Genomic DNA, 20,083 nt, shown 5'->3' on the forward strand with positions numbered 1-20,083 from the left:
CAGTTCCAGATATCCTGTCTTCTTCAGCACTGCGGGAAGATTAAGTGAAAGTCAAGCAAGGCAATAACAAAGTTCACATGCACAGCAGGATAACTGATGTTGACCAAAGCACAAGTAGGACCTAATGGAGTTCAAAGAAAATTCCTTTCCATATTCCCAGCCACCAAAGAGGTTTCTCACAGTCGTTATGAGCACATCCATTTCATGAGCCTGATTACCCACAGAGTGGCTGGTTTGCACAGCTATCAACCAACTGGGCAGTAAACTGTGTTAATGAGAGGGGAGCTATAGCATTTTATGTGAAATTATTTGCATCTCTGGCTTAACTGGCTTTGGGCTCCTTTTGGACTCCATTCCTCATCACAAAACACATACACTGCAATGCATGGTAAGGACAATTTATAATATATAGAACACGTTGAAAGGGCAGTTTCTGAAAGTTTCACAAAATGCAGTAAACTGATGTATTGTGTGCATGTGTGAGATTGGGGATAAAATAAAAGGAAAATTCAGTGGTGGGTTAGGGGAAAGGTAAGAAAAACTAAGTGAATAGGGAGCCTACAATGGTTGTACTTTGCCAGATTAGTGAGTCACTGTTTGCTGTGCTGCTAAGGCCCAGGAGACTGTTAGAAACACAGAGGAAGCCATGAAGTATTGCAAGTGTGTTTCAGTCAGCAGAGCAACAGCATTGCTCAATTTAGGAGCAAAACTGCTCTCTCAGTGGGCGCCATGAGTTCCAGAATCACACACACTTCTTGCTTATCATCCCAGCTTTGGGGCTGCACTTCCCTCTAAGCAGCTGTGTTTAGGCCCCTGGGAGGAGATTTTGTCATTTAGGGCAGGTCCTAAAGGGGAGCTGTGTATCACTGAAGCCTGGCAGTCCAAAAGTGTGAACCTGTAACCCCTCACTGCAGCTGTTGCTCAGCCCTGAAGCTTCCTCAGCTGTTTGCCCTGAATTTCTACAGGTGCCGAACTGCTCCGGGTGTGTCTGGTCCTTCTTTCCTTACATCCTTGGAGAGCCGTGCTCAGAACACAGCAGGACCTTAAAAGGCACAGGTAGACAGTCATCCCTTTTTCTGAAAGGCCAGAGGGCTGGTGCCTAAGTTGTTTTAAACCCTTCAGTGCTACAAACCCATCCTTCTGATCTCTCAGCACTAGAGGGGACCTCATTCCCATCACTTTTTATTGCTTCACAGCAAGAAATAAGAATTGCATGAGGTCTAGCAGAGTGTGTGATTTTTTTGCCTGTTGTTAGGGCATTTATTTGTACAGAAACATGAATTCTAAGCCCAGCTTCAGTGCTTGTTCATGTGTATTAGAATAGCTCCTAAAAAATCAGTTTCATGAGATATCTTATGTAAAACTTTCCGTCTTTTACGTAATACTTTCAGTAATGAGGTTGGCATGAAAAAATAAGAATGTACTAGTAGAGCTGTGGGTGGTGTAAGCCAGAGAGGGAGGTTCTCTGTCAACATAGAAGGACCAAATACCAAATACTAGACTGGAAGGACTAGAGAGGAACTGATGTAACAGGAATGGGGTGAAATTTAGGTCATGCACACATGTGCAAACAGCAAGAATTTCTGATATAAAGTGAAAAATGAAACTGATACTGGAGAAAAAACCAGACATCCTGAAAAATCAGAAGAAAATTATGAATTGTTAGTATTTCTAGTAGGCCAGGAAAATACTTGCACTTCCATGGAAGAAGTTGTTAAGACATCTCAAAAAATAATTGAAAAGAAGCCCGAGAGAGTTTAATTTCATCTTCTTAGGGCATTAGAGAGTTAATTACTCTCTAAAAGAGAGAGTAGCTGCTTCAGCCAAAGGTTTACTTTTCCTGGTATAATTGTCTATTAACCCATTCAGCTGAAAACAAGGTAAGGGTTGTGGTCTCCAACAGGAGGAGTGGGAAACCTGGCTGTTGTTGAGGTGGAACTTTTCAAGTCTAATAAAGACATTACAGACATGGCTGCCTGCATTGGGAAGGACCAGAGAGATCCTGCCTGATGGAGTTCCCCTCAGATCCAGTTTGTTTGTCATTTCTGCTCAAATGCTGGTGTATTTGATGGGAGCACCAGCACATAGGGGGAAAAATTGACAGTACTTGCATAAAGCTGTGGAGCTTTTCCAGAACCTGGTTGATTTGTCTGGAGGAGATGAACCCTTGGCAGGGTCTCCATCAGTGGGCAGTTCTTAACAACACACAGGATGAAATCCTGGCCACTGTGAAGTTGATGGAAGTTTTACCATTAATTTCTGTGAGGCCAGGATTTCACCCTGGGAGTCAAAAGTACATGCATGCCTTCAGAGACAGAGTGGCTGATTAAATACATCTGGTGCACTGTTCTTTTATCAATCATTGATAAAATAGTGTATTTTAAATATAAACTTTGGTTGAGCTTAACTGCAAAATTCAAGCATGTCCTTTTACAAGACTTAAAAGCATAATTTGTCTGCTTTTTGTCTGAAGTAACAGAAATCATGGTAAAAAATTAACACACACCCACACCCATCCTCTCCAAACCCCTGTAGTATTTGATGTGCTGCAGAAATGAGTAATTAAAGATTAGAAAAGCCAGTTAAAATATTTGTAAATTATATATTAAACTTTATCCTTTAAGAATGCCATCCAAAGCCATATTCCTCCTCCTTTAATTCCTGAGCAGCTGAGCTAGGGATTCATCTGGATTTCGGCAACGACTGTGCTTTCAAGTGACCCAGCAGGGCCATCCAGCGAGCTCAGGACAGGGACTGACCCTCAGCCACACTGCTGCAGCCGGGATGTGGCCGAACAGCCGGCACGGGGCTGGGGGCGCAGGAGGGCACAGGGGCTGCAGAGAGGAAAGGGCTGCGGGAGGGCAGAGGGGCTGGAGGGTGGCAGAGGGGGCTGGAGGGTGACAGAGGGGCTGGAGGGTGGCAGAGGGAGCTGCGGGAGGGCAGAGGGGGCTGGAGGGTGGCAGAGGGGCTGGAGGGTGGCAGAGGGGGCTGGAGGGTGGCAGAGGGGCTGAAGGATGGCAGAGGGGGCTGGAGGAGGGCAGAGGGAGCTGGAGGGTGGCACAGGAGGCTGGAAGGTGGCAGAGGGGCTGGAGGGTGACAGAGGGGCTGGAGGGTGGCAGAGGGGGCTGGAGGGTGACAGAGGGGGCTGCAGGAGGGCAGAGGGGCTGGAGGGTGGCAGAGGGGGCTGGAGAGTGACAGAGGGGGCTGGAGGAGGCCAGAGGGGGCTGCGGCAGGGCAGAGGGGCTGGAGGATGGCAGAGGGGGATGTAGGATGGCAGAGGCGGATGTAGGATGGCAGAGGGGGATGTAGGATGGCAGAGAGGGATGTAGGATGGCAGAGGCGGATGTAGGATGGCAGAGGGGGCTGGATGATGGCAGAGGGGCTGCGGGAGGGCAGAGGGGCTGCGGGAGGGCACAGGGGCTCAGGCCCCGTGTGTGTGTGAGCTGCCGCGGGCAGGGCGCGGTGCGGAGCTCCCCTCGCGCTGTCCCGGCCGTGCGCATCCCCGGCCGGGCTGCGAGGGCGCGGGGCGGAGGGAGAGGCGCGGCCCCGGCCGGCCCAGCCCGGCGCTGCCGGACTCCCTGCCGGCCCCCCGCCCCCGGCACCGGCCCGCCGCCGCCCCGCCCGCCGCTGAATTTGCTCCGGTCCCTTAATTGTTTCGCTCTCATCGAGAACTTTGTTTACAGTCCCTTGTGCGGGCGAGCTGCATCCCCTCTTATGCTGGCTGCGGGCTGGTGGCCGCCGCAGTCCCGCCCGGCGGCCGGGAGGTAAGGCACGGCTCGGCTTCGCTCGGCACCGCTCGCTATGTGCCATGCTGTGGCACACTGGCCCAGTCTGTGGCATGGACTGGCACGGCTCAGCTCGCTGGCAGCCCCGGAGCCGCGGTGCCCGCGGGGCTCCGGCTCCTGTGCCCGGCTCCCGGTACTCGTGGGGCTCCCGGTACCCCCGGGGCTCCGGCTCCCGGTACTCATGGGGCTCCCGGTGCCCCCGGGGCTCCAGCTCCTCTGCCCCCGGTGCTCCGGCTCTCGGTGCCCGCGGGGCTCTGACACCCGGTACTCGTGGGGCTCCCGGTACCCGCTGTGCCCCGGCTCCCGTGCCCTTCTCCCCGGGCGGCCGCGGCGGCTCCGCTCCGGCACAGGCTGTCCCCGCTTGCAGCAGCCGGGGCTCGGCCGTCGGAGCCGCTCCCGGTGCCGGTCCGTGTCCCACGGAGCGCTGCCTGCCCGTACCGCAGGGCTGTACGTGCGCAGGGCTTTCCCCGCCTGCTCGCCTCTCTGCTCTCCTGCAGAGGTGCTCGGGGACACGCGTGACACGGAGCGTTGTAGCCCAGGTGTGTGCGTGGAGTGCAGCAGGCGCGTTTGGAAGTTTTGCAGTTGGTTTGTGGAGGGGTTGGGTTGGATCCCATCCTACGCCCCGGCTATGTCGGGAAAACGAAAAAGGTGCGAGAGTTTAAATCTGTTCATGATTTTACTTGAGGACTTGGTGAGAGAAACTTACTGCATCCTGAGGCAGCCGGTTTGGAGACTGTGTGTTCTGCTGCCTCTGTAGCTCAGGGCATGGAGTTTTGTAAATACAAAGTCTGGTTGTGTATTTCCAGGAGTGTTCACCTGGGGCAGAGCTGCGGGATTGTGTTGAGGATTACTGCAGTCTGTTGAATTCTGAGTGAACTCAGGCTCTCCTCTCGGGACAGAGAGACTCCTTAGGCTATTTGCCGTAGTCACTTCAATGCATAGCCACAGTGTGAAGTGTGTGCATTACGATTTATTAGGATTTTACCTAAGCAAAAAAGGGTGCCTGAAGTAAAATAGAGAGAATCTGGTCCAGAGCTTGAAGGCGGAAAGCTCAAATGTGTCCCACAGGTTATAAGTAAAATATGAAAAAGAGGAAAGGGTTGTAGTGGCTCTTTGCCCTTGCACAGAGATACTCCATACGTGGGAAGCCTCCTGAGAGAGCACCACATTGAAATGATTCCGAGTGAAAATGCTGGAAGCTTCATGTACAGATCTCATGTGTTTCTGCTTCTCAGTTTTGTGGCGAGAGGGGCAAGGAGAAGGGAAGAAATTTCATCTCTAAGAAGTTGCTCTGTCAGAATTTTTTTATAAAGACATTAATTTAAAATAAAAATATCTAAACTGTGTGCAGTCAGGGATAAATACAAATAAATAACTGAGGAGCAATTAATTTTTTTCAAGCAAGATGCTGACAGAGTGGCTTAGGGGGCACAATTGCGCTGGGAAGAGCTTTCAAACAAATGTAACCTTGCTGTAATCCAAGCAGAAGTTGACTGCAAGCACATTTCAGAGGTCTGCATTTGTTTTAGTGAAATCTAGATTATTTATCTGAAGTTGTGGGGTTTTTTTCTGCATTTCCCTCCAAACTTTTCAGAAAGTTAAACTAATTGCTAGGTCCTGTGGAAAGGAATATAATCAATGAGATAAACAAGTAGACTTCCTTATTATTAGCTAACTTGAATAATCAGCTATATATACTTTGGCAATGCCACAGGCTTATTCCAAGGATCTTCTGGAGAGCAGCAGCAGTTTGTGCCTGTAAATGTTTGTGAAATGTTAGCAGGGTCTAAATAACTTAAAAACAGAAAAACCCTTAAAGTTTATCATTATACAAACTTACTCGCATGAATTTACTCTCATCCCCGCTTAGGACTCCTGCTTCCATGCTGAAATCATCTTCCATGATCACGCACTTCTAGAAAGGGTGTCAAATAAGATTAGCAACATATATGTGCTGCTTCGTGAGTTTTACCCAGCTGCCTGGTGATTTCACAGCTGTTTCTGCAGTTGATAACAGTTTCCATCACTCTGCTTTCTGCAGAGTCGTCACTGCCCCAGTGTCTGCCTTGTCCCTCTTGGAGTTATGAATCTTGTTTTTAAAAATCCAGCAACAGAAATTAACAATAGTAAATATTGCGGACTTGCATTTATTACAGAGAGTTCTTGGAGTGTGTAAGTCTGCCTTTTTTTATTCTGAGTTTTTGGGATTATATTACTTAGGTTTTCTTATAGTGGGAGAGATCTAGCAGTTTTTTTAGTGGTAAGTGTGTTGTCACAGTCAGTTCACAGCTAGGAAATCTGAGGAGCAGGGAGATGGAGTGATTTGCTCAAAGAAACTTGACTCATGGAAGAGACAAACTCCCATGTATTCTGAATCATTATTCACACAGGTGAAGTGAGCAATAGAAATTAGGTTAAATAAGATTTTTATCTATTATTATCATCTGTTTATTCTTGTGTATTGCCTTTTCCTGTCTGGCTCTTTTTGGGGGACTTGACTGGGTTAATGTACTCACTGCTGGGATGTCACATCATCAAAGGAAAATGTTACACTGGGCCAGAAATGGGTGGCTGCTTCCAAGAAAAGAGGCAGAAGCCACTAGGAGGGCAGGAGGGAGAACATCTCCTGCTTTGGTCAGGTTAGGAGCAGGAGTCAGCCCACAGCAGAAGCTTTACACTCATGACTTTTATTCTTAAGAAGCTAATAAATATCCAACAACTTTTCTTGTAGGAAACTTCCATGCTAGAATATTGTCACCTCCAGTTCATCATTCAGCAATATCTGATGCTTCAAAGACTTGAGCAGCTCTTTCTGCCTTGAATTGCCACATAAGACATCTTCAGCACTCTTTTACCATGGATTTCTCCTGGATCTGGTAGGTGTGCATGCTGATGGATTTAATGTCTTTTTGATAAATCTAAATTTACCCTTATTAGTGGCTAAAATTTTCCTCTCCCCTTTACCCAGGGTTAGCCACAGATTGCCACAGAAGCACATTCTTCCTCCAACTCAAAGCAGCTCCTTAAGATAGTGCTTGTGGTATGATTAGTGAGAGGATGCTGGTGTTGCTGGCTATCTTTGCCTAAATTTCTTACCCTGAAACTTGAACCAAATCACCTGTTGGCTTAAGTCAGAAGTGACTTTGCTGGCAATGAGGATCCAGTGCCCTTTTTTCTAGGGCTAGATACCTTTGCCCACACTTCAGATAGGTTCTGTTGTTTATTTAATTTAATAGCATTTCAGTAGAGGGTTGTTTATTTGTTTTATATGAATGCCTGCCTTCTTATATCCTATTCTAGAAAAAAATTGTGCTCCTCAGAAATAAACAGATTGCCATTGACTTAATTATTATGGATTCGACTTTTTTTAAAATTCCTGTTAGCTTTGACTATATAAATATATCTCCTTTCTTCACAAATCTCCGTACAAGAGGTCTAGGAGAATTTAATGCTCATTGAAGATGTAGCTGAAGTAGAGGGAGAAGGACTTTAGAGAGGAGTAAATACATTTTGATTACAGGTTAAAATTTTTCAGAATAATAATGCTTATTATGGGCTTTTTCAAGTTATTTGGCACTTTCCCTATTTCAGTGACTGTTAGAGTACTTTGGACTTTTGAATAGTTATTATAGTGTATTTGAGCCAACAGACCTTTCATATGCAAAATATTTAAAATTTTTCCTCCCTCAAATTTGTTAATAAAATGTTATACTAATTGAATGATAAGATCAAGAAAAGGTGACATTTGGGGACCACCTTCTTATGTTATGCTGTACTTCTATAACGCTTTATGGATAACTAATGCAGCAATAATGGCACCAGTGTATGTCTCTCTGCTGTGTCAGTCATCATTGAAAATGCAGAATGTGGGCTCAGATCCACATGGGAACAGATTAATGACACTCAAGAGCAAACCCATGGCTTTCCTGGGCTCTTTCTGTCCGATTTAATAGGCATTTAACCATGCATTATGATTCAAAGAACAAAGCTACTGAACCTAGGAGAATTTAGGATATCTGAGGTATCAGCACAGATATATTTGCTTTGTCTGATAAGCACTGGACAAATCCCTTTCCTGCCCTTGGAGATACCAGTACTCTCACAGAAACAGGCAGAATCATTGAACAGTCATGGTTAGAAGGGACTTCTAACCCCCTATTGCTCAGCACCTAGGCAGTGTTGCCCAGGACCGTGCAGATCACTGTGGATTATCTTGAGGGTGGACTCCAAAACTTCACTGGGTTCCTGTGCTCAGTTACCCTCACAGTATAAAAGTTTTTCCTGATGATCAGAGTGTTTCAGTGAGTGCCTGTTGCCTCTTGGGCAGTCACTGTGTGTGCTTGGGTGTGCTCAGCAGGGACAGGGCTGAGCCCACAGGCAGCTCTGCACAGCAGTACAACAGGGAGCTGAGCACCTTCCCCAGAGCAGTAGAACAAAAGCTTTGGCAAAGCAGATCTGGGCTTTCCTTCTCTCTTAAGCATTCAAGAGAACTTTGTTTACAAACACTCTGACTATATCCAGCATTTAGCCTGTCTGTGCCTGTGTTTTTTTAAAAAGAGTGAAATCCTCTTTGTTGTAAAACCCGCAGTCGGTTATAGGAGGTACTGAGATATAAAACCAAGGGCTCTCCACAATGAGCAAATATATCTTAGCAACAAGGGTGGAGTGGTGGGAAAGGAAAAGGAGAATACTAGTATCTGGCAATTAACTTCCTAGTCACAGATGTGAAGGTGATAAAAGTGATAAAAGCATTACTGCATTGCCAACGCTCTTCCTTGTTCTCTGAGCTGCATATCGTGCTGCTCATGAGAGCAAAAGCGGCACAGCCCACGCCAGGGTGGTGTAGGAGTCCTGGGAGCTGCTCACAGCAGGACAGCCCGTGGTTCCCCAGTGGTTCCCCAGTGGTTCCCCAGTGGTTCCCAGTGTCCCAGTCTCTGGAGCGTGTGTTGGGGTGCACTGAGCTGGGTCCAGGACAGCACATCTGTGACACCTCGGTGTTGGCAGAGCTCACTGCAGGCCCCAGAGTCACCCCACATCACCAGAGCCCCGGACACAAGGCTGAGCTCTGGAATGGGGGAGACCTATGGGCTCCTCTTGCTCTGAGCAGGTGGACTCTGATTATTCCCTGGGCCCAGAGCCAGAAGGTATTTGTGTCCTGTGCAGATGCAAACTGTGCATGCTATCTGGACTGAGAGTGTGTTTACGGTCTGGAAACAGGAGGAAAACAACCTGCTGTATCTGAGATGAGTGAATATGATGGTAAATCTACCTCCCACAGTAGCAGGGATGTAATTTTGTGGATTTACAAGAGACCTGTTGTTCATGCTTTTACATGAAGCCAGTGCAAATGGCAAGCTGTCAGTCTGGCATTGATATTGCTGTAACTGGAGGTTCATCAGCCTTGAGCTGAGCTGAGTGTGGGAATCTCTTTGCATCCACACTCCCCCCACGTCTACACCTTGCACTGAGAAAGAACTCACTGTTCATCCTGGTTTTTGCTGGGCTAGTTCTTGACCATGTTATTGTGACATGCAGTGGAGCACATCTGTGTAATGTGTTATGTGTAGGTGAATAAAGTAACTGTGTGAAAAGTGTGTGAGCAAAAATCAAAACAGTGTGTGAACTTCATCTCTTTGTGAGAAAATGTAATGCCATTGAAATCTAAATTATGTCCAGAAATACTGACTTTAGGATGTAACTTAATGTAGGATTCAGCCCACTACACTTTAATGTTGGTTTCTGTCTTGGTCTGTGACTCTGTTATTTCCAGAACTTACACACATATTGTTGACTGCAAGAAGTGATTCAGATCCTTCACAATCAGTCGTGTCACTGTTGATCTTGTGCAAAAATCCTTGTGGGGTCTGAATATCTGGTTGGTTGTGATCCCAAGGGGATACTTCTGTGTCCCCATCTGTCTTATAAATAATTGGTAATTATTGGTTGAACTGGTGCTCTTCTCTCCACAGTGCAGCACGAGCTCAGCAGAGCCTGCTCTAGCCTAAGAACGGGCCAAGTCAAAACAACCAAGATGACGAACGAACCCATCAAAGAGATCCTGGGCACCCCAAAGCACCCCGATTCTGTACCCCCAGAGAAGAGTAACAACAATGACTGTGTGATAACCACCATTCCTCTGGTCAGTGAGTGCCAGCTGACGGCAGCCACGGGGGGAGCAGAGCTCTCCTGCTACCGCTGCACCATTCCCTTCGGCGTGGTCATCCTGATCGCCGGCGTCGTGGTCACTGCCGTGGCGTACATCTTCAACTCCCATGGATCCATCATCTCTGTCTTCGGGCTGGTCCTCTTGTCCTCGGGACTCGTTCTGCTGGCTTCCAGCGCCGTGTGCTGGAAGATCAGGCAGCACAAGAAGAAAGCAAAGAGGCGGGAGAGCCAGACAGCGCTCGTGGCGAACCAGCGAACCTTGTTCGGTTAAAGGCAGCCAAGAGAAGGCTGGACAGAAGGCAGAACCTTTGTAAGTCAACTTGCCTATTTATCAGTAGGAAAGATTGCAGGTTTTAATTTAACTGTGGAAACAAACTGAAATGAAAATGGAAGGGATTAAGAAATACTTGTAGCAACTCTGCAAGTGCTCTCAATATATTTCGTACTGCAGACTTGGTAGTGATTCTTTCCAAGACAGAGGAAAACCCATTTTTCCTTCACAGAAAACTGTGTCACATAACTGCAACCATCCTAACTGTGTTCTCCAACATGCTGATCGTGTTGGAAAGGGAATGTGTGGGAACTGAGAAAATAATTTGAATTGACTTGAAATGCCAGAGGTCTCCTTAAAACACTGACATTTGACCAAGGGAGAAGTCATAGCATTTGAAGTGACTACAAGCTTATGGCCAGAGTATCTGGGACTTAAACTGTAGCTAAAAAAAAATAAATTTAAAAAAAGCAATAAGAACACATTGAAAATTTCTCAATAAGCTGATTTTTATATTTTATGTAACTTACCCCTCCCAATACTTGTGGTACTTTCCCCCTTTTTTAAACTAACTAATATTGATTTTGTTTCACTATTGAATAGAAATCAGTAGAAATGTGTAATGATGTTGTTTAACCTAAATAACAAGGTATGATCATAGCTTAAAACATGAGACTTTTTTGTAAATTAAAGTGGTCAGGTTTAGCACTTTTGATTATTTTGCTATAAAATAAAAAAATAAATTTCATTAAAATAATAACCACTGCTGTTTGTCCTTTAGAAAATATTTCTTTATTGCTATCAAGATAGCTTGTATCTTCAACTCTGGCTACTTTATATTTCTATTTTTGTAGCACAACCCCTGTGACAATAACTGTGAGCACATGTACTGCTGATCTCTTACAAAAACCTCTGCAGCCTGTGGACTTTGGTTTGATAGTCCAACCCACTGAAGCTTGATTAACAGCTCTGTTATTGAAAAATCATAGCAGACAGTTCTGCAGACACTCTCTGTCACAGTCAGTTTGAGACATAACTATTAATAATAACTTGTGGAAGCAAAGCTATGTGCAGTGTTTGCTGACTGAGCTTTGGGATGACAAATCTTCATGAAAAGCAGGTGCCAGGTGTCCCCCGCTTGTGGCTGAGGTGTTGATTCTGTAACTTCGTGTTGCAGAGGTCTTCCAGCTTTTCTCAGTTAATGGATCATTGAGAGACTTGTCCCAAATTGAAGCAAACCAGAACATGATTTCTCCTTCTTGAAGGACATGTGGTGCTGAGATAAGTCACAGGTTTCCACCCCGATGTGTATGAGAAGGCAGAGGGGCTGCATGGAGCCCTCTTTCTATTTTACTCTTTTATTTTCCACCTCACTTTCTCCAGACTCAAAAGGGCTGGGTGTGATTTTTGCTTTCTACTACCAAGGTGAGACAGGCCTGTGTCTTCTCTTTGCCCTCAGAGCCTCTGGCAGCCAGGACAGTTTTGGTGATGCTGCTGCAGAGCCCACTGCCAAAGAGGTGCTGCAGGGGGTTCCTTCTGCAGCTCATCCTGGATCCCTGTACTTCTCCTGCTGAAACCACCCAGGAATTCTGGCTTAGGTGCCACCATTTCCTCTGCCCTCCATGGTTTGAGATTGTTACATCCATAACTTATCCCTGGATTTGCAAGCTGCACCTTGTGTTTTAAATAGAGCGAGCTATATGTGCAGGAGGGGATGTTTGGGGTCAGTATTTGCGTTGCCACACTCCATGGTTACCAGACGCTATAATAAAATCACTTGCATCAGAGGAAAGCTGACAACACATTTTAGCACTTCCATAGCCCTCACTTAATCACGGCAGGAAGCTTTCCTGCTGCTAGGAGAACATGTTGCGTCACCAGAACATCTGACACCGGTGTCTAGTGTCAATCACTTTGCTTAAGGTCATTAAAAATATTAGGGTGTCCCCTTACGATGTACAGGTTTTGCATGAGTGACAATTCATGGGAAACACATAGCATGATAAATAATGGAACAGGTGGACTAAAGTGGTGTCTTTCCTGTTTAAAATGAGAGAGGTGATTGACATCAGCAAAGCTGGAGAAGCTAAATAGAGCTGTTCATCTTTTTCCCTCCCTGGGAACAATAGTTTTTCTGACTTCTTCTTTCCCCTCCCCATTTCTTTTTTCGTCAGTGGAATTTTGGGGGCTGCTGAGGAGAGAACTGCGGGGGCTGTGGAGATGCAGTGATTTCCACTAAGTGTATGGCAACTTGGCTCCATGGTTCCTAGGCTGAGCCTAGAGCAGGAGCTGCCCACTGCCCTCTCCAGAAGCCTTCCCACACATGGCTCCTCCTTTGGCCATCACTGTGGTACAGCTGAGCTTGCTGTGAAAGGAAAGTAGAGGTACAAGGTGAGGCTCAGCTCCAAGTCAAAAAAGAAAAGCCAAACTCAGTGGAATGGAGACAATGGGGGGTTTGGAGCAGTTTTTTTCAGGAAGGGTGAATAGGAGCGAGTAAGAATTGCTCTGCTACTACTAGAGATGATTTCCCTTTTCTTATCTCTGCCCTCTTTGACTTTTGCAGTGCTTAGGCAAGGACACAGCAGAGTTCCTGGATCACCCTCTGCCTTGCTAACTGTGGGCACCTGGGCATTACCCAGCCTGTGTGCAGAGACAGACACATTGCAGTGACCCTGGATGTGATCCCTGGCACAGCAAAGCTTCAGGCACACCGTGGTCTCCTCAAAACCACCTAACTGGATATGCTGGGAGGCCTCTGGGTGAGAGGGGCTGCTGAGCTCAGCAGCACTGTCTGTGTTCCTTAGAGATGAGGTACATGCACAAGCATCTTCATCCCAAGCAGCAAATGAAAGGCTGTGCACGAAGTCAGGCTTATTTGTCCTTCATTCAGAGGAGCAAATCAGTAATTTTTTTGGGGAGAATCCCAGCACCTGATCCTGGTGTCCTGCAGGAGCAAAGCAGAGGTTGTGAGCAGTTCAGGCAGAGATTTTTAGGCTACTGAAGATGTTTTCAAAGGTTTCATTGCAGAGTGTTCACATGGCCTTAGGAACTGATTTTTCCCCATCACTCATTTGCATTGAATTTGGGCCAGACTGAAGCAGTAGTAGCATCTTTTCTGACTGAGCAGCAATGACATCCAACCCATGTCTCACAGACTACGCTTTTTTCTTCTTGAAAATCTATTTATTTCAGATATTTTCATTATTATCCTCTCTCTACACACCCAGGAACAGCACATCCTTTTCAGCCCTTAAAGCCCAACCAGAATTTCTGCTTCAAATTTTGAACTCCGTGACCTAATCTGGATTGATTTGGGGTTTCATGCCTGGGTGCTGCAGTGCACCAAGTCTTTGCTGCAAAGCCAACTGGAACCCCTTGATTGCTGTTTGGTGTTTCTCATGGGAATCTGAGAAGCAGAAGGATGCAGCCCTGTGGAGATCAAAGTGACTTTCCTCTTCAGAAACACCTTCCCTTCTGGTGTGAAAAGGCTTTGAATGCCACAAATGGTGTTTCAGTTCTGGGAGAGGCTGGGTGGGAGCTGGTGCAAATTATTATTGTCACAATTACTTGTCTATCCCTTCCTGAAAGCCCTGGCAGCACTGCACAAGCAAAACTGCCCTCACAAGGATAGAAAATTATCTAATAGAGGAATTGCGCTGGTGCTCCGGGCAAATGTTACAGTGATCTTAAATAATAATTGCAAAACCTAAGCACAGGAAATTGTGTCTGTAACTACACCCTGTATTGCTATTGTACACAAAGACAGTTATAGCCTGGGACAGTATTTTAAAATAATAATCAGATTGGTATGACAATGCTTAGATTTTGTTCAAGTCAAAACGCCCAATTTACAACTCCCCAGTCATATCACGTGTTGTGTTTTGTACGTGACTCTGGCTCTAATACCATAATTTTCCAAGTTAAAAAAAAAAAAAAGAGAGAGAGAGAAAGAGAGAAAGGAAGGTTAGTTTCATGGACCTGTGTCAAGAATTAAGTTTCTCCGCCACGGACACTTGGGAGAGCTCCTGTTACCAAACACCAAATGTGTGTTGGTATCACTGCAGCTCCAGAGAACAGGAACCAGCTCCGAGTGTGGAACGAAGAGAGGCTCATCAGCATCCGGAAGAGCCAGGCCAGGAACAAGCTCTGGAATATCCCGTGTTCCTGCCTCAGCTTGGCTTCTCCAGACTCAAATCCAGGGTTACTGCTCCTCTGATATCCGAGGTGGAAGTTGGTGCATATTATTAGCAGGTATCACCTAATTTGTTTTTACAATGGGCTGCAAAATAAAAAGAGCAGAACAATATTGGCAGCCATCATTTTGCATAGATATTACCAGTACCTCTGAGCATTGGCAAATATATTTTTTGCTTTTATATTTCCAATACTTTTGTTGTCTGTAGCTAATATGATATTTTAGCTATATCAATGTAAATATTTGCCAGTCATGAAGGGCTTTTATATACTGAAGTACATTACAAAGCAAGAACTGCACTGTATGATGTGAGAACTATAAATTCTGGCAGAAATCTATGTTTAGACTAAATCTTACAGGCTAAACCATGTGGGAGAACAATGGTCTTAAACTGCAAAATCTACTTGAATTTTTGGCTTTTATTCAGGTTGTTGATGTCACTATTAACATGACACAGGACCTACTCCTTCCTCTTGTGAGCAGCCAGTTGGAGTCCTATTGTCCTGACTCTGTGCATCCTAAAATTTGCATTTGTAGCAAACATGGCAATTTTGAAAAGCACTTCTTTTGCATTGATTGCTTTTCCTCTTAACTCTTCTTCTGTGTTTTCTATACTAATAGCAAAATTATTAAATTTTAAAAACAGAAAAAGAGGAAAGAAAGAGAAGAACATACAACTTCAGATGTTGGACACTGCACAGAGCAATGGAAGAATAGTAAATGTGCCTTGTTGATAGAGACTTTTAAAAATATGTAAGTCTTGTTTCTGATACATCCTGGTTTATCCTCAGTTTCATTCTTACAAAATGTTTGAAGTCCCCAGGTTAATATCGGTCTTAGATCCTCACCTCATATTTATTTTCTGTTTCCCAGGAAGCATTTAGCTCAGCAAAAAGCAGATTCTTTCACCATCTTTTGCAGCCTGACTGGCATCGAATGCCCACATGGGATTTGCAGAGACAGTGTCCCCATGGTTTTTTAAGTTAAAAGGCCAGTCTGCACTTGAAGGTGTAGGCACTGTGCAGAGGTAAAGATTTCTGTGCTGCAGCAAGAGATGCCAGCAAATAATCTATGAGAAAAACATAAATAACAGCAGAGCCGCCCTTCACCGCCTCTTCTCAGCCACGTTCCCTTTCCATCTGAAGGCCTGGGTTTGTGAATAGAGTTAACAGCTTTCCTGGAAAACTGGCCCATGACATGATTTCCTTGTGAACTCCATCCACCTGTCATGTTAGGGCTTGGTGCAACGCCAGGGCTGGCAGGAAATAATAGGCAGCAGGATGCTGGTGTGTGTCGATGGCCCTGACCCTCCCATTCCTGAACATGAATAAGCCTCGGGCTCACCGGGCGTCAGAGCCGCGGCTCCCGGGCCCTGGGACGGCAAGGGAGGGAGGCACAGCCACTAAAATAACATCCAGCCAGCAGAGCTGCAGCCCACAGCAACGTGGGAAGGGATGGTGTCACATTCTCACTGCCTGCTGCTCTTTGTTCTCTCCCCTGCACCCTCGCTGCACTGCCCAGAGAAATCTGCTGCTTCACACAGTAAAAAAGACAAGTAATGTGAATTAGCTGAGATTCCCCTGAACAGACTTATTTCCCTGGAATCCATGGGCTATGTTATGAATGACCATCTTTGTTGCCACTTCTGCTTTGCTTCTGTCTAGGTAATTTCATTCTTTGCCTACCAATGATGGTGCTTCAAAGAAGAACCTCTGCTAGCATACAAGCAAAGGACTTTTCACTCTGGATTGCACAAGACCTTGTAAAGAAACATCCTGATCTCTTAACGATTTCTCTATAAACAGTTTTCTCAAGAAAGTCTAATGACTGGGTCTGGAATAAAATTGTTTCCTAATCTGGAGGAAAAGCAGTACAGCAGAAGTTAAATGAAATGCAGGCTTGAAGCAAAGCATCCTGTCACCCCTTTCCCTTTCTTCCCCAAAGTGGGAAGTGAGTAATATAACTCACATGAAAGATCACAAAGATGGTCAAGTTATTGCTGATGTTTTAGCTCTTGCAAAACGAGTGACTAAATGCATATAGGACCAACACCTCATTAATCTTTTATAAGAAAATCCCAACAATTTAGAGAATAAGCTGTTCTTCCCCTGGCAAAACCCTAAAGTTCCTCCATCACAGCAGCTGGGCTGTGATAGGTGTGGTAGCCTCACCTGCCACAGCTCCAAGTGTTGTGAAAGACACAAACCATCCTTGCTGAGCTCAGCACTCACATCACAGTCACCACTTTGCTGTCTCCTGCCCCTCTGTGTGCTGACACCAGGGGGGCTCGGGTGGCTTTTCTGAGCAGCCACCTCTTCCTCACTGCAGCCTGGGCTGCTCCATGCCAAGCAGGACTAGAGGGACTACAGACACAGACACAAAAAAGTGCAGTTGGTCTATAAAGTAGCCAGAAGTGAAAGCATGAAGCCTGGAGCTCGGGGTGGGACAGAAAAATCAGGGAGAATCCCTATGCCCACGTGTGTTTTGCTCACACTAATGCTAAAGCAGAGATAAGTACTGCAGAGGAGGACTGAAGCATGTTGGCAACCAGCCTAGGAGGCTGCTCTTCCCTGGCTGTGTGGAGGGCTTTGTTTCCCTCTGCACGAGGCAGGGCACAGCCAGGAGCTCTGGGCTCCCCTCTGAGCATTGCCACCCCGGAGCCCTGGCTGCATCCCAGCCAGGAGGGGCTGATGCACTTCTGGCAGTGGCTTTGTGGGACTGCAGAGGAACTGGCCATTAGATCATTTCCCGTGGGCCACCAACCAGCGACTCAATCAGATGGTATCAACTTTCACTCTGGTCTTTGGTCAGAATGGTCAATAAAAACCATTCCCCTGGTGGTGGTAAAACCAATTATGCTTCTGTGGAAGAATTACTGCTCAACAGCCTTTGAAATACAACAGGCTCCTTCCAGTCAGAGCTACAAAATGTAAAAGTGACCCCAGAACTGGCCATTACTGAACAACAGGACTGCACAGGAACCAGACATTCCCCTGCCTGCAAAGTCATGTTCTACAACTTCCCTGGTTCCCTGGTTCCCAGGGTTCCCTGCTGCGTTTTTACAGGACCCAGACCTCTTAATCCACTTGCTTTTGGTGTATTTTCTGTGTTTCCAGCCACTGCTGAGCCCACCTTTGTTACAGGCCCTGAGCATCCCCTGTCTCTGAGTGATGGTGACGAGGCTGCCCAGGGCTGCTGGCACAGCTGCCTCCCCAAGGCCTTTGAGCAGCACCCAGGTCCTGAGAGCCGAGCAGGGACACAAATTTGGGATATTTTTGAGCGCCATCTACTGGAGTTTTATCTGTTTTCTAATTGCACAGTTTGAGTATTTATATTCACACACTGATTCAATAATTCAACACTCTGCGTTCAGATGTAGGAGGGATTTAAAGCTGCAAAGAATGAGAAAGGAAAACTTCAGCACCCTGGTGCTCCCCACTCAGAGTATCCCTCAGCCTCACAACAAGCACTTAGTTGTGCTCCTATGGTTCTGATAATCCTTCATTTCCTAGGATGACAGATGTATTCCAAATGCTGCAGTTACAGCTGGTCAGAAACTCCCAAGGGAATAGTCTTCCACTGGAAAACTACGATCTTGTTAAGTCAAAACATTTCACAGAAATGTAAATTTTATTGCTTATTCATTTTTACAGGAAGTTGTAATCATTGGATTACCACATTTAATTTTCAACTGCATTGTATTCAAAAAATCAGAAGGAGCAGGGTAACACGAAAGATTTTCATTTTGCTGAAATGAAATATGCACAAGTATGAAAGCTCTGTACCTAAATCCATGCACAGATAAACTCCTGAGGCTGAGATTTGCATCCTTATTTGGGAAGGTGAGAAAATGAGAACAACCTTGGAGATTTTCATGCAATGAAATTCCAGACTGTGAAGAGCTCTGATCACTGAATTTAATTTCTCAATTCTACTTGGTTTTGAGAGAAAATAGCCTGACTTGGGAAATTTTTTTCCCTCCATTTCTGTCCCACTGCTGATACCTTGCTAAACCCTAATTCTGCCGACGCACTCAGTTCAGCAAGACTGTTGGCAGTTCCAGTTTCCTGTAGCAAAGGCAAACCTTTTGTACTTTCTCCCTTTGGGCAGTTTTCTTTTTTTCCCAGTAATAGGAGTGTGCGAGGCCTTTCCAGCTGGGAAATGCATGTTGCAGGCGGCAGGGCCAAGTGCACAAAGAGAAAGGAGCCTCGGTACAAGTTACGACACCGACATCTGGCAGATAGATTTGACGTCTCTGTCACCTCCTCTGCTGGACAATGCTCTTATCCCCAGAGTGAAGGCTTTGTTAAACACTGGAACTCTGAAAATGTGACTGGCATCAGCTTTGCAGAGCACTTGGAGAGTTCTCATCTGGGCAGATCTGTCTTTGAAAGAAATGAACGCTGTGCCAGTCTCCCCAGCTGCACGTCCTCAATGAACATCAGGTTTTGGGGAGCCAACCTCTGCTGCAGAAAGCTGCAGTGTGGTCACAGGGCAACAGACCTTCAGCTGGGCTGAGGAATGATTTGCAGAGACTGAAGCACAGAATTGCTTGGGGGAGGAGCTGCAGCCACAGCTTGATCTCCAAATAACTTGCAAAAAGTGGCCAGTTTTGCCCAGAAGTTAGAGGGCTGCTCTTCATACTCCAGCCCTGTTCCCCTGATGCTGGCACACCACCTGTGGGGGGTGGCTGCTATTTCCATCTCATTCAGCCACTCTTTTTAGCTGCTTTTGGATGGGCTTTGTGCAGAGGGATCATTTCATCACAGGGACAAGACTGAGCAGGAGCTGTGTGAAGGAATCCTGCAAAGTGACTTTTCACTTTCTCCCCAGCTCAAAAGAGGCAGTGGGAGGGCTGCTCTCTGGGTATGACAGTGTTTGGGGATTTGTATTCAGTTTCTAGATCTTCCAGTCTTTGTGGGGTGTGCAGAACACAGCCCAGGTGGTGAGTTTTGATCTGCCTTGCTGGTGTGAGTGTGCTCACTGAGGTCAGCAGAGCCCTTCTGCATCCCCTGAACATCACAGACAGAAGGAACAACAGTGTAAATTATATTAAGAAGTCTAATTAGAGTTTTATTTTTCCAGCAAAGTTTAAATCCACCTTGAAACAAAGTTTTCCTTTTGGGCTAGTGGAGCAGTTCAGCTGAACATAAGAGATGCTATTAAGCAATTTTTGGCATGGAAGAGATTAAGTACCATGAAGTCAGAACCAAAAGCTTGCAGTTCAGCAACGCACATAGCATGAAATCACATTCCTGAACATGTGAATTGTGTCATGGTCAGGACCCACGGCCATCTGACAACTGCCTTGGGAAGTTTTATATTAAAGTCCAGTCAAGCATTACAAGCGTCCTAAAGTGATGATGGAATGAGAGATTAGAGAGGGACCTGTGGCAGCTGCTAATGGAAGGCCTTGAAGTGTAGAGAAACACCCCTTTTAATTCTAAAAGGAGTTTCATCTTCATAACAACTTTATGGAACTGAGAAAAGAAATCTATACCTATTCTCTAAAGCAAAATAGAAAACAGAATCTGGAATCAGATCTCTCCATGCTTCCTATAGGTTATACCCAAAGTACATAAGGATGGAAGGTTCATTTGCCACAAGCATGAAATGGCACTGGAGGGTGTTAAACCTACTCAGTGTCAAGGAATTCAAGTTTCAGGG

General features: G+C 45.9%; 1 protein-coding gene across 2 annotated transcripts; it reads left to right on the plus strand.

The window, feature by feature from the left end:
• Positions 1-3,393: 3,393 nt before the first annotated feature.
• On the plus strand, positions 3,394-10,981 carry TMEM100 (transmembrane protein 100). Of its 2 annotated transcripts, none has more exons than XM_064395681.1 (3): positions 3,394-3,764; positions 6,517-6,661; positions 9,755-10,981. In XM_064395681.1, exon 3 carries the CDS (start codon positions 9,817-9,819, stop codon positions 10,219-10,221), a length of 405 nt encoding a protein of 134 aa, XP_064251751.1. In that variant the 5' UTR covers positions 3,394-3,764; positions 6,517-6,661; positions 9,755-9,816; the 3' UTR covers positions 10,222-10,981. The 2 variants fall into 2 exon arrangements, with proteins under 2 accessions (XP_064251751.1, XP_064251752.1); XM_064395682.1 differs by lacking the exon at positions 3,394-3,764 and adding an exon at positions 5,994-6,424.
• The last annotated feature ends 9,102 nt before the right edge of the window (positions 10,982-20,083 follow it).

Source organism: Passer domesticus, chromosome 20 (assembly GCF_036417665.1).
Source record: "Passer domesticus isolate bPasDom1 chromosome 20, bPasDom1.hap1, whole genome shotgun sequence".
NCBI classification, from domain to species: domain Eukaryota; kingdom Metazoa; phylum Chordata; class Aves; order Passeriformes; family Passeridae; genus Passer; species Passer domesticus.

Coding starts and splice junctions, on each gene's coding strand:
- TMEM100 (XM_064395681.1), top strand. CDS start 9,817: ATGACGAACGAACCCATCAAAGAGATCCTGGGCACCCCAAAGCACCCC.